The 12577-nt window shown below is 31.8% G+C and overlaps 1 protein-coding gene across 2 annotated transcripts; it reads right to left on the reverse strand.

The window, feature by feature from the left end:
* Window positions 1–474: 474 nt before the first annotated feature.
* LOC108346895 (phosphatidylinositol:ceramide inositolphosphotransferase 1) lies at window positions 475–5326 on the reverse strand. 2 transcript variants are annotated; one of them, XM_017585957.2, is made up of 13 exons: window positions 4997–5326; window positions 4816–4907; window positions 4633–4722; window positions 3317–3403; window positions 3150–3218; window positions 2370–2450; window positions 1986–2057; window positions 1849–1909; window positions 1661–1763; window positions 1258–1353; window positions 1121–1167; window positions 903–1027; window positions 475–809 (listed from the first exon to the last, which is right to left on the reverse strand). In XM_017585957.2, the coding sequence occupies exons 2-13, from the start codon at window positions 4846–4848 to the stop codon at window positions 729–731; spliced, it is 945 nt and encodes a 314-aa protein (XP_017441446.1). In that variant the 5' UTR covers window positions 4849–4907; window positions 4997–5326; the 3' UTR covers window positions 475–728. The 2 variants fall into 2 exon arrangements, with proteins under 2 accessions (XP_017441446.1, XP_017441445.1); XM_017585956.2 differs by having other exon boundaries at window positions 4816–4920.
* Window positions 5327–12577: the final 7251 nt, after the last annotated feature.

A 12577-nucleotide genomic window follows, 5' to 3' on the forward strand; every position in this document is an offset into this window, starting at 1 on the left:
AAGGGGAAACTATTTGAATATAAGGGTACTATAAACATTCAAAAGGAGTTTGCAGACGAGGGACAATGAATGGGACAACGGACATAAAAAGTATTGTTATGCGTAAAGGAGCACATGCACTGTCAAAGCATCATGTGCTAGCTCAACGTCACTTGTCACCGTTTCAAATTTTAAGAATAAGTCACGTTTGTGTTAGTTCCTCTTGATTACAAACAAAGTAATCATTTCACAGATACTAAACCCCCAAATAAATGGTAATTTCCACTTTTACCCTTTCTCAACAAGTAAAAAGACTAAATAAAACATTAGAAACATTGCATCCTACTTTAACTAGGCGAAGTTGGTCTAGAATTAGAGTTTCCATTACTTTTACATGACAGGGCCTATCACATTGAGCTAGTTACCATGTGAATGCAAAGGAGATTTAACAACCAAAAGACTGTATACAGCAATATGCATGTGGGATCATTGATGTGGGTAAAAGAGGGAATGGAAAATTTTCTATGGCACATGCTGATGGTGTGAATAGATAATTTAACTATAGCATGGGATCTGAGCTGCAAAACGTTGAAATGCACAACCCAGTTTCAATTTCACAAATGCAAATCATGCTATTAATTTGAATAAACAACTGAATGTTCAGAGAACAAATTCTTCAAATTGAATGTTGCAGCTTTCCATCAGCAATCTTGAAGTGGATCCAATTTGTACAGAAGAGGGTCCTATATCTATGCACCATTCATGGCAGAGTCTACATGGAGTGTATTGCCATCTTCCATGATCTTGCCATTCACTTGAGTTCTCTGCCTCTGAGCAAATCAAAACAACCATGTTATGTCCAAATCAAAGACAAAGACATTACATTAAAGGAACAAAGGAAAGGACAAGCATATTCAAGATACCCAATCTAGGGGGTCTCCAGAATTCCCATTTAATAGCTTGTGATTCTCTTCTTTGGTCCTTCCATCTTTGTCTTTGATGCTCAACGGTAGCAACGTTGCAGCTGCAATTGACCTGTCTGGTAATTCTGCAGAATAACCAAGTCAGAACAATAACAAATAGCAGCAAAGTAAAAGACAATAGCTATGTAATTATGTACGTGTGACAAATGCTTGCTTACCTGGCAATTTCTTGTCAATAAAAAATACCACCAAATTAACAGTATACCTGCCAGCCATAGAAAAAAAATTAAAAAGAAAAACTCATAAGGAACACAGGCCACGGGTTTCACGTTATAGAGAAAAATATGCAGCTTACCAGGCAACAACTACATCGACCGTGTAATGTTTGCGTGATGCTACTATCAAAAGGCTCTGAACCACAGCAAGCAGCCACCCAAGCTGCTTTATTGACCTAATGGTTGATCAATTTCAACAAATCAGAATGTAAATATACATAACAAAGCATGCTACATGAAAGACTGAATAAAATGAGTGTCACCAACACTCTTTCTAGTTCATTAAAATTTATTGAAAATTACAGTGACGTTCACTAAATAAGGTGTGTGACCTACATATTTTGTAATGCCAAACAATTATATAGGGTGTTAAAAAATGTTACAGCAAAAATTATCCAAACAAAACTTGCTGAAGTAAAATCTTGTGACATACTTAATTCTTCAACAAAAACAAGATGGAAGACATTTATAAGCCAATTTAACCTTCGAGTGCCATATTTCTGATACGTGAGCACAAAAACAAGAGTAAAGATCATGTGCGATGAGAATATCAAATCACCACATCCATAGACCACACCACGTGGAACTGCACATAATAATTGAAATAAGTACCAGAAACAAACAAAGAAAAATCAAATATAAACAACTTCAGTACAATAATGTATACTAACAATTGAGAAAGAGCACTTCAAAGACACTATCTGGATGAGGTAATGTGGCAAGATTAGACCCCTGCACGATGATCAAGTAGACTAAAATTATAACAATCTATGAAAAAGAAATGTATAAAAGATGTTGCCATACATACCTCACGGCAGTGGTAGTTTGGACCAGGAAGTTGTGTAGAATAAAAAGTTATTATACGAAGAACTTGAGAAGCCTGCGGTACACAATATGCAAAGGTTCGATGAAGGGAGAAAAGAGACACATTTATATATACAAAATAGTACTTGACCATATCTGAAACATTTAAATGGCCAAAAATATACTGTGCTAGCCATATAAGAGAAGTAAATCAAGGCATGATGACATCACATAATAATCAACATTATTCATGAGGCCAGCCTGCATTTATACTGTTGACTCATCCTACATCATCGATTTATCACACTAAGAACTCGGCTACTCAATTAATATTCCCAAAAGATTAAATAATACTTTAATAAATATAAGAAGTGTGATCAGAACTTACAACTAAAAATGCGAAAACCCTGCACCATATGACAACTGTGTAGATCTTTCTGCTCTTGAATATGAAAGGATGAAATGTCCACTGCAAAACCACACATAAAAGAATATATTTGAAACTTCAGACAAAAAGAAATAAATGAATATCAAACTAGTTGAAATGAGAAATTCACAAAAATAAGTCACAGTAGCCAAAAAGGAAAATAAGAACTGAAATAGGGAAATGCTGAATTATATATGTCAAATATTGCAGTAGTAGAAAATATCAAGAAAATATTTAATAGGAATAAAACCATTAGAATCATGAAAAAAACAATCCTTCACCGAAATTGGTACTAAAACTCTTTATACAAAACTTCAAACCAAAATAAGGAAATATATATTTGAATTTATTTTCTGTCGTTCCTTTTATTTTCGAACAAATCATCATTCTTAAGTCAACAGACAGTACAAATAACTCGAGAGTAACTTTTCAAGCATCTCAAAGCCACAATGGTAAACAATATTAATAATTTAGTCTTCTGATTTCAAGGAAACACCAGGGGGTGGAAGTATTGCACACTTTCACGATCAAGGAATATTTACCTTCAGAATTATCATTTTATCATATAAAATACAAGTTCTTAGTGAAATATAGACTTGTCCCTAATTCTTAATCATTATGATGATGCCTTAGGTAGGTAAAATATAAACTATCACAAGAGCCACCAACCAGATATTAAAATGGTGGGCTTAAAAAGTTCATGTGAAACTGAAACAAAGAGAGGGAAAGAGGGATTCATACCAATACAAAGGATAAAAAGATAAGGGAAAACAACGTTTCACTTATGTAAGCTTTGTCTTGCCCAAGCTCCTGTAACAGCACCAAGATTAAAAGTTACAAGAGCATTCCTACCATTCTCTGTACTGGATTTTCCAAGAGAAAGCAAGAACATCATGGCAATTACAAACCCGAAGAAGGAAGAATCCAACATCTTGTAGAGTAGGGGCAGGCTTGTGTAAATAATGAACTCCTCGGGCAGCCAAACCATGTATATACTGTAGAGGAACAGTTAAATTCAGACATCAGACAATGAAATAAATAGTATGTCAAGAAACCAAGGAAATCAAAGTACTATACTGTTACACTTTATGCATACATAACATAGACAAGAATAGAAACACTCAAACATATGCTTTACAAAAATTGGTCCTTTCTTTTCTTTCTCATATAACATTGTTCTATGCATAACTCTACCGGAGTCAATTTTGGTCCCAGACATCACATCAAAACATTGAAAAGAATGGAAAGAACCGCTTATTAATTTGGCTTTCAATACAATTGGAATCAATTATGGAAAAGATTAATTAAATTTAAACATGCACTCAATATACCTAACCTCAACAACTACTGCAAACTACTAAAATTTTCCAATGATGGAAATGAAACATTGGACCATCTTCCCAGAACCCAGAGTTTCACAGAGAGGTGAGGGTCAGTAAATTTGTTCTTGAGAGGGAACAAATAACTGATCATCTAAAGTAAAAGCATCATAGTCGCAGAATATGATAAAAGATGCTTCAAGCAATTACAAGTTCTCTGAATTCCCTCAATAAAACACTGAACCATCAACTCTGACACTTCGTCATTGCTGACGAATAAGCTCCAGCGATTAACCAAGTGATTGAATTATGTACCTCATTCATTCACTCCTAACCTCAACAACTACTGCTAACTACTAAATGTTTCCAATGATGGAAATGAAATAGTTGACTATCTTCCCAGAATCCAGAGTATCTCAGAGAACCGAGGGTAAGTAAATTTGTTCTTGAGAGTGAACAAATAACTGATCATCTAAAGCAAAATCACCATAGTTGCAAAATATAACAAAAAGATGCTTCAAGCAATTGCAAGTTCCTGAATTCCCTCATTAAAAACACTGAGCCATCAACTCTGGCACTTTATTATCTCTGACAAAATAAGCTTCAGTGATTAAACCAAGCGACAGTATTATATACCTCATTCATTCTTAACAGAAACAAATAAAATATATATATAAAAAAAAACGCAATTATACCACTAATCATGCCGACGGACAACATGAACAACTGAACTCCATGTAGCATGAAAGAGTTCAAATCAAACAAACGTAAAACACTTACAAATATTATTTTAATATCCTCATCAAAGGAAAAGAAAAGGAACCTTCTACACAAAAGGGGAACCACAAAATGAGCAACTATACTCAATCCCTGCTTAAGGTTGATCAAAATAGAAAAAAAAAAACCTGAAAAACAAGACCAGCGAGAAGGTACTTCCAATTCTCAGCGAGGAGGTTGATCTCCGTAGTTGTCTCGGCACAAATTCTCTTCCATAGCTACACAAACGCACACCAAATACCTATTAAACATTAACATAAGAACACAAATAAGGAAAAAATAATACCAACAGGGGGGAAGAAATAAGCAACCTTAGAAGTCTCGCGACCAATGTAAAACGACATGTTATTGTCTTTGATGTTGTCGTTGATGGGTTATCCGCGCAAAGAGCACTTCCATATTACTTCATAACCACACTGATGATACAGTCAACATTGATTGCCAATATGAAGGAAACCCACATAGAATTAATCCCCTTTAAAACTTTCTCACCATGTAAAACCGAAACATTGGCCAAAAGAGAAGACACCCAGAAAAAGAAGCGCAACTGGGTATCCGAATCCAAATCGCGAAGGGAAAAAAGATCGGGTTTGATCACAAACAGAACCGTAACCCCAGAGAGGAGGAATGATCACAAGACGAAGACAAAAACCCAAAAAAGGCTTTGTCGGTAGAATCAATAAGGAAAATAGAAACGGAGGCGCAATGGTCAAAAGGGGTTTTTCCTTTCCTCTGTGATTCTTCTTTTCTTTCTCGCAGTGTTTTTCTGACTGCTATGCACGCGAGATGAACACGGCGAGACAGTTGAGAAGAGAGTAGAAAATTATAAGAATAACAATAAATACCAAATCGGTCATGTGCTAACTGATAGTACCCATTAAAATTTTCGTAAAAACAATTTCAGTATTAAGTTTAAAGATAAACTTTTATTTATGTATGAAATGCTTTTAAAAGATTTATACCTAAACAGATGAATTTTTTCTAAAATATATGAAAATCTTAATTAGCGACTACCAATCAGAATTTCATCTTTCAAATATCAAATTAATTATCAATTCAAAATTATCTAAAGTGACCTTATTATTTATATTTCCAAAAATATTCCTAAAACATATAACTATTTTAAAAACTTTTAAAAATATAAATTCTAAGTATTTGTTACATTATCGTATAATCACAAAATATATAAGCCTATTGGTGTTTTTCTAATAATAGTAATAATAATAACAATGATAATTTAAAAATTGTATAAAATAATTTGTAATCAATTAATAATACAAAATTATTTACATCTAACTATTTTAATTATCATATTATTAATGTAAATTTAAATTAATAATACAATAGTTATTTACATTATTTTTTTTATTTGGCATTTAAGTAAATATCATATTTTAAGAAAATAATTAATTATACCAAAATTTATGATAAAATATCTTTATTAATTCTTTATTGTTACATGTATAGCTTATTAGTGCATTATTTGAGAATATTATTGAAAAGTAATACTTTTTGTAATTTAAATTGATATAAATAATTTATTTAAATTATTTTAAAATGGAAAAATAGAATGTGTGAAAGAAACATAAGATCATTCTTTCTTAGGTACGTCAGCGTAGATATTTCTCTATTACTAATAGTAATAATAACAATAATTTCATATTTTAATCCTCTCTCTAGTAATTTTTATTTGAAAATAATTTAGAATGAGTGACACCATTATGATTTATATGATTAGAAGATGATAAATTGGATTCTTTTGTTATGTATGGTTGTTTTTATTCAGATTTTTTTTTGTGAAATACAAAAACAACATTCGAAAGAGGATGAATAATGTTTTTAAAACTTTTTATAAATTATATGTTTAAAAAGATTAACAAAAAGTTGGCCCTCAAAAGACTAACAAACAAGTATATGTTTAAACCATGATGTTTCACAAAGATTTATAAAAGCTTTTGAAAAAGAAAAAAGTAATTTAACACAAATTTTATATTGATTCATTCAACCTGGACTAGTTCTCCTTTAAGAACTCTTAAAGAGGTTCTACTAATCTTTTATCAAGATTACACGAGTATAACATTTCTAGTTTTACACAAATATTCACATATAGTCAACACGACTAATCCAAGTATTATAAACTACTCTTAGTTCACTACTCAATTCTGATTAGTCCAAGTATTATAAATCACTCTTGGTTCTCTAATCAATCTTGACTAGTCCATGTTTTACCACTCCTGGTTGTTGAATATTATGATCACTCTAGATATCCAAGTATTGTCAATTACTCCTGGTTCCCTAGTCAATTCTAACTAGTACAAATTTTTAATATGAGTGTTTCTCGATGTCTCTTTGTTTAGAGCTTTTGGATAAAGGTTGGTGTTGTAATTTCCTGCATAAATAAAGAGAACAAAGTATGTAAGCACAAAAACACTTTTTCGTATATATAGTATTAAATTTTTTATTCGTTGATGATTGTTAGGTACATTATGTGTTCAGAGCATTCTTGTATATGTCAATGTCTTTTAATTAATGTATCGTTTGATGGTAAAACATACAACATGTAGTATCATTAGATAAAACATTAGTTGCTTCTTTTAAAGGTTATAGCATTTAGCGGTCATTAATTAGACAATGTATTCTTTAAGATACTTTATCTTTTGATCATGCATACCTCGTTTTAGTTCAGATGCAAAGATGTTTGGATACTCTCTTAGGAGTTTTCTTATTATTTAGCGCTAGTCTGAGTAACATTTCTCTTGATAAGATATCTATCTTTTATCCTTGCTTTCTTCTTAGACATTCCATTGATTGGACAATTATATATGTTTTTCGATATCGTTTATCGGCTTTCATTAGATGATACGTTTTTATATGATGTCTACTTGATAAAACGTTGCATGAGTAAAACATAACTTTAAATTTAGAGAAACGCTTCACTTTGTAGACTTTTTTTGTAACGTGTTGACCTTTTAGGCGACGTTCTTTGTAAAATATTGTTTATTACACATATCGTCTATTTCATGATTTATTTGAAAAACATTTTCTTTTATTAAACACTTTTCTTTATAAGCAATATTTTTTTAGTGTTGTTTGATATGCTTGAAAACTTGGTTTGGTAGACATCGTGATTTTGTCTCAACATTTTCCACTTTTACAAAAACAAGTAATTTTTAAATTGTTCCTAAATAAAATTAAATTAAAAAAAAAAGTAAAAGTAACCCCTGCATTTTATTTATTTTTAATATTTTTTATTAAAAGTTTTAAAAGATATATTTTTAAATTCATTTTTTTAAAATACTTAATTCAAAATATATTTCTTTATATGTTTTAGATTAGATATTATAAAAGATAGTTTTAGAATTAAAAATACATTTCTTAATACCCAATTCAAAATATACAAATATTTTTTAAATTAAATATTTTGAAAATGTTTTCTCAAAACATCCAATCTAAAATATAAATATACATCATCCATCGTAAGGTTCTAAATCTAGAAATAGTTAACACTCAATCCATAATGAAGAAAAGTAATATATTCCAAATTGAATGTTTCCAAAACTATTTTCACGTCTAAAAATATTTTTTCAAATACACAATTTGGAAAGTTACATGTTTGTGTCAAGATGTTATAAAATAAATCTTTATTAACATATTAATTGCTTCAAATAGAAAAATATTTTAACACATATTTTTTATAATTTGAGACAGTTTTTTTTATTAGATTTAGAATACATGGATATAATAATAAATAAATAATGAATCAATAAAAAAATATGTGTGAAAATATTTTTTTTGGTCGAGAAATGTCTTATTCCCCTTGTGCCTTTTGCTGGTTTTGCAATGGGCAGAGGATAATAGTGATTGTGCGAGGTCTTCATGTTCTTCATCCACAATGGTGTTGGCTAGAACCCACTCCAGGAAGCATTTTCTAACGCACCTCTTATCTCACCCACCTCCTTCTTTGACTTCACCAACGCACCCCATGAGCCAAGTGATGGCGATGCCTGTCGCAACTACCATAGGGGTGGTTTTGCTATTTCGACAATTACAGTGGTGAAGAAACAAACAATTGGGAGCCGGAAGCAATTGTCCTAAATTGTTAGTTTATGTGCATAATAATGTCTTGAGTGTTTCTCCTGCATTTCTTCACTTTTCTTCTTCCACTTTCACATTTCAAAAATATCATTTTTAATGGATTTCGAAATTCATTAAAACTTTTAGACAATTCTTCAACAAAATTTAAAATTTATTTCGAAATTTCTTAAAAGATTTTTCGAAAACTTTAATAAATCTCAAAATTTATTAAAAATTTAGAAAATTCTTCAACAGATATCGAAATTTATAGAAAGATTTTTCTTCATCAAATTTCTAAATACTAACATACAAACTGTTGTTATAGGTAAATTCCACTAGAGGAATCCAACTACCCAAATAATCCAACATAAATTCTCAGTAGATCTTCTAGAAACTAGATAAGTTCTCAAAAATTTGAACCCATGAGGCTGAAATTACTATACTTATCTACCTACCATAAACTTTTGTTTATCTTCTACAATTTTCTTATTGATCATATTTTCTACCCATAAATATTATTACTAATAATAATTCTAAGAGAAAATTACTACGGTGGATCTAATTTTTCTATATAAACATCAATAAAGTTTAATTAAATCTCTTACAAAGTCTATATAGTCTGATTAAAATGTTTGTATATAGTTATTTGACAAATTAAAAACACTTAGATTTTTAACAAATTAAGAGTTAATTATATTTTTTTTTGTATTCAAAATGAATATTTTTCCTTGAAAAAAGTCCATGGGTTGGCCTTGACCCATAAGGTTTTGTAGATATTTTTGTCCTATAAACTTTTTCTATGAACTTTTTGGTCTTGTAGGTTTTTCTGATCATGTGAGTCAAGACCAAAGAGGGAACAAATTGACAGATCTAACTATTTTCATAATTTTTTTTATAAGTAATTAATTAAAAAATAAAATCATATAATTATATATATATATATATATATATATATGAAAAGTATTTAGTTATTTTAGAGAAAAGAAAATTGCATTGATGTTCACTTTAATTTATAAGGATTATTTTTTTTCCTGAAAATGTTTTTTCCTGTTTATAAATTTAGCTTTTTTAAGATGTTTTTTCTATAACATTGCGAAAACTTGTCATAATAATGAATAATAATAATAAGTTGAACTTAGTATGCCACCTTTATAAAATCAGAATTAAAAGATCACTTTTGCAAACATTAGACGTCGAACATAGTAGGGGCCAACATCTAATACACATTAGACGTCGGATCCCCTTCTCCATACGTCAATAAGATGCGAAAATATCTCAAAAGTAGCGCCAAAATGGATTTTTTTTACCAATTAGACGTCGGATCTAAAGGGGGGTCGACGTCAAATTCCCTTTTAAACCCCCCAACCACTAAGAATACGAGCCTCACTTTCTTTCGCGTTTTCGTTTGAGCTTTTACTTTATTCGTGTTCACCAGTTACACGTTTTCTCTCTCGCTGCGTTCATCTTCTTCCATCTCTACTTTCTCGTTCGCCATTAACATTCAGGTAAGTTTTCTTCCACTTTGCACCGTTTAAAATAATTTTGCACTGATTATATTACATTTGAAACTATTATCTTTCATTTGCATCGATTAAAATTCATTTTCATTGGCTTTTGGTGCAGTTCTTGGGCGCATTCTTGGAGAACTGCGGCAACGATTTTCGAACCGTTATTGTGCGCATTTTTCTCCTCATGCTCACAGCGGCACTTGTCTACTTCCTCACCTTCACGGTGGCGATTTTTTTTAAAAAGCCCGTAAATTAACGTCTATTATTCTTACAATAGACGTCAATTAAGGTCTTTTATAAATGCAATAGACGTGAATTGACGTCTGTTCAAAGACAACATGCGTCAATTTACGCTTGCCGCTATGATGTCGAACATTTAACAGACGTCAAAAGCCTAAAGTAACATACGTTAAAAGCTATTTTTGTGTTAGTATGTTGAGGCCTTTCATGGCAAATTCTATTTGGCTGTTTGGAAATCATAGTTGGTTAAAAATTTGCCAACCTAGTTCTACAACCCCAATACCATCAAACACTATCTAAAATACAACAATAGTGACAAACTCAGACTTCATATATCCAAAAATTTGAATACTGAAGCAAAAATCTTCAAGGGCAGAATATGCACTCAATTTTGGTCAAAAAGCCAATAATCATATCAAAATATACGTAAAGATTGCAGTAACATTGTATAGTGAGAGATAAGAACATAAAGTGGGGAGCATCGAGTTTAATTTTTACAGAGTAGACGTCGTTTCCACTGGCTTCAGCTTTAGGTATTGCCTCTTACATAAGCAAATAATCATAAAACTTGAGAACACTGTGGTAGATAAGTTATAGACAACAACAAATCAAAACAGCAAATTAGATGCTTAAAGGAAAAAGAACATCATTTATCCAAAATAATAAAAAGGAGCAATAAAAATAATTAAGACCTTAATGTGAAGAATGCGATCAAATTGAAAACATTTCATTTCAATATCCACCCTAATTTTCAAGGGTTGGGGGTAATCTGTCTTCTAATATTCTTCATAAGAGAATCCTTCACTTCTTCATAAACAGTTGGCACTACCTTAGTCACCTGTGACCGGCAACAAAAAATACATTTATCCAACAACAAGACATAAGGAAATGTAGTAAGTTTTACTTGGATAAAAATGTTTACCTCCTTGGAGATTACAGGCTGATTTCCAATGGTCCAAAAATGAGATTGAGTTTCAGAGAGAAAGGTCAATCACGCAGAAGGCAAAGATTGTAGTGAACATGACGACTTTTTGTATCATCAACTTGATGGGGAAAGGGCCAAAAAATATAACAACTTAGCAACGAGTAATAACGCAGGAGAAATTCAATCTCCCTTCTTGCGAGAATCTGTGAGGAGCACCAAACAAATAGAACAAAAATAGAATCCAAAAGCACAAAGAGACACCAACAAATTTTAACGTGCAAAACCCCTCAATGCAAGGGTAAAAACCACGACTCGTCCAGACCAAAGAATAAATCCACTATGATCAATAATAGGGTACAAAAGAGTCTCCAATAATAACACCAAATGGTTTCTTCAATAAGCCAATCTAAATAAGCACAAATGCTTACAAACGAGAACAAAGAAGATGAAAATTCTCCAAAACAGGGCTGATGGTGTGGGACCGATTTCTTCCAATCTAAACCTTCGATTGACGATCCGAACGGTCAGAATGAAGAACCTTATGTCTGAAACCTACTATCCAAACATCAGCTTGATCCAACGGTGAACGACTTCACAGCGACGAAAACACCAATGCAGGTTTAGGGTTATGCGAGAATAACTTTCTCTCTTCATTTTTCTCTCACTTGGCTTTTGCCTCTCTTCAAATGACTCTAATGTGTCCTACTAATCTGACCCATCTCTATTTAACCCAGTGAGACATAAATGTCCACATTATTTGGGCTTATTCTCCACATAGGAAGAGAGCCAATAACCCAACAAATCTCCCCCTCACGACTATGTGGAGATATCCGCTAAACCGGCAATGTCATAACAAACTTCAAACTTTCCTCTTGGCAATGCCTTGGTCATCATATCAGCACCATTATCATGTGTATGAACCTTCGCTAATTCCAACAAATTAGCATTCAAAACATCACATATCCAATGATACCTCACATCAATATGTTTGGGTTTAGAATGAAAAATTGGATTCTTACCAAGATGAATAGCACTTTGACTGTCACAATACAACAAGTACTTTCCTTGCACAAAATCAAGCTCCTGCAAGAATTTCTTCACCCATAACAACTCCTTACATGCTTCAGTAAGTGCAATGAATTATGTCTCAGTAGTAAACAACGCTACACACTTTTGCAACTTTGATTGCCAAGCCAAGGCTCCCCCTGCAAAATGAATCAAATAGCCTGAAGTAGACTTTATGGAATCAATGTCTCTAGCCATATATGAATCTGAGTAACCCACCAAAGTAGGCTTATCACCTCCAAAACAAATCCTCAAACCTTT

This window comes from Vigna angularis, chromosome 9, assembly GCF_016808095.1.
Source record: "Vigna angularis cultivar LongXiaoDou No.4 chromosome 9, ASM1680809v1, whole genome shotgun sequence".
Lineage (NCBI taxonomy): Eukaryota > Viridiplantae > Streptophyta > Magnoliopsida > Fabales > Fabaceae > Vigna > Vigna angularis.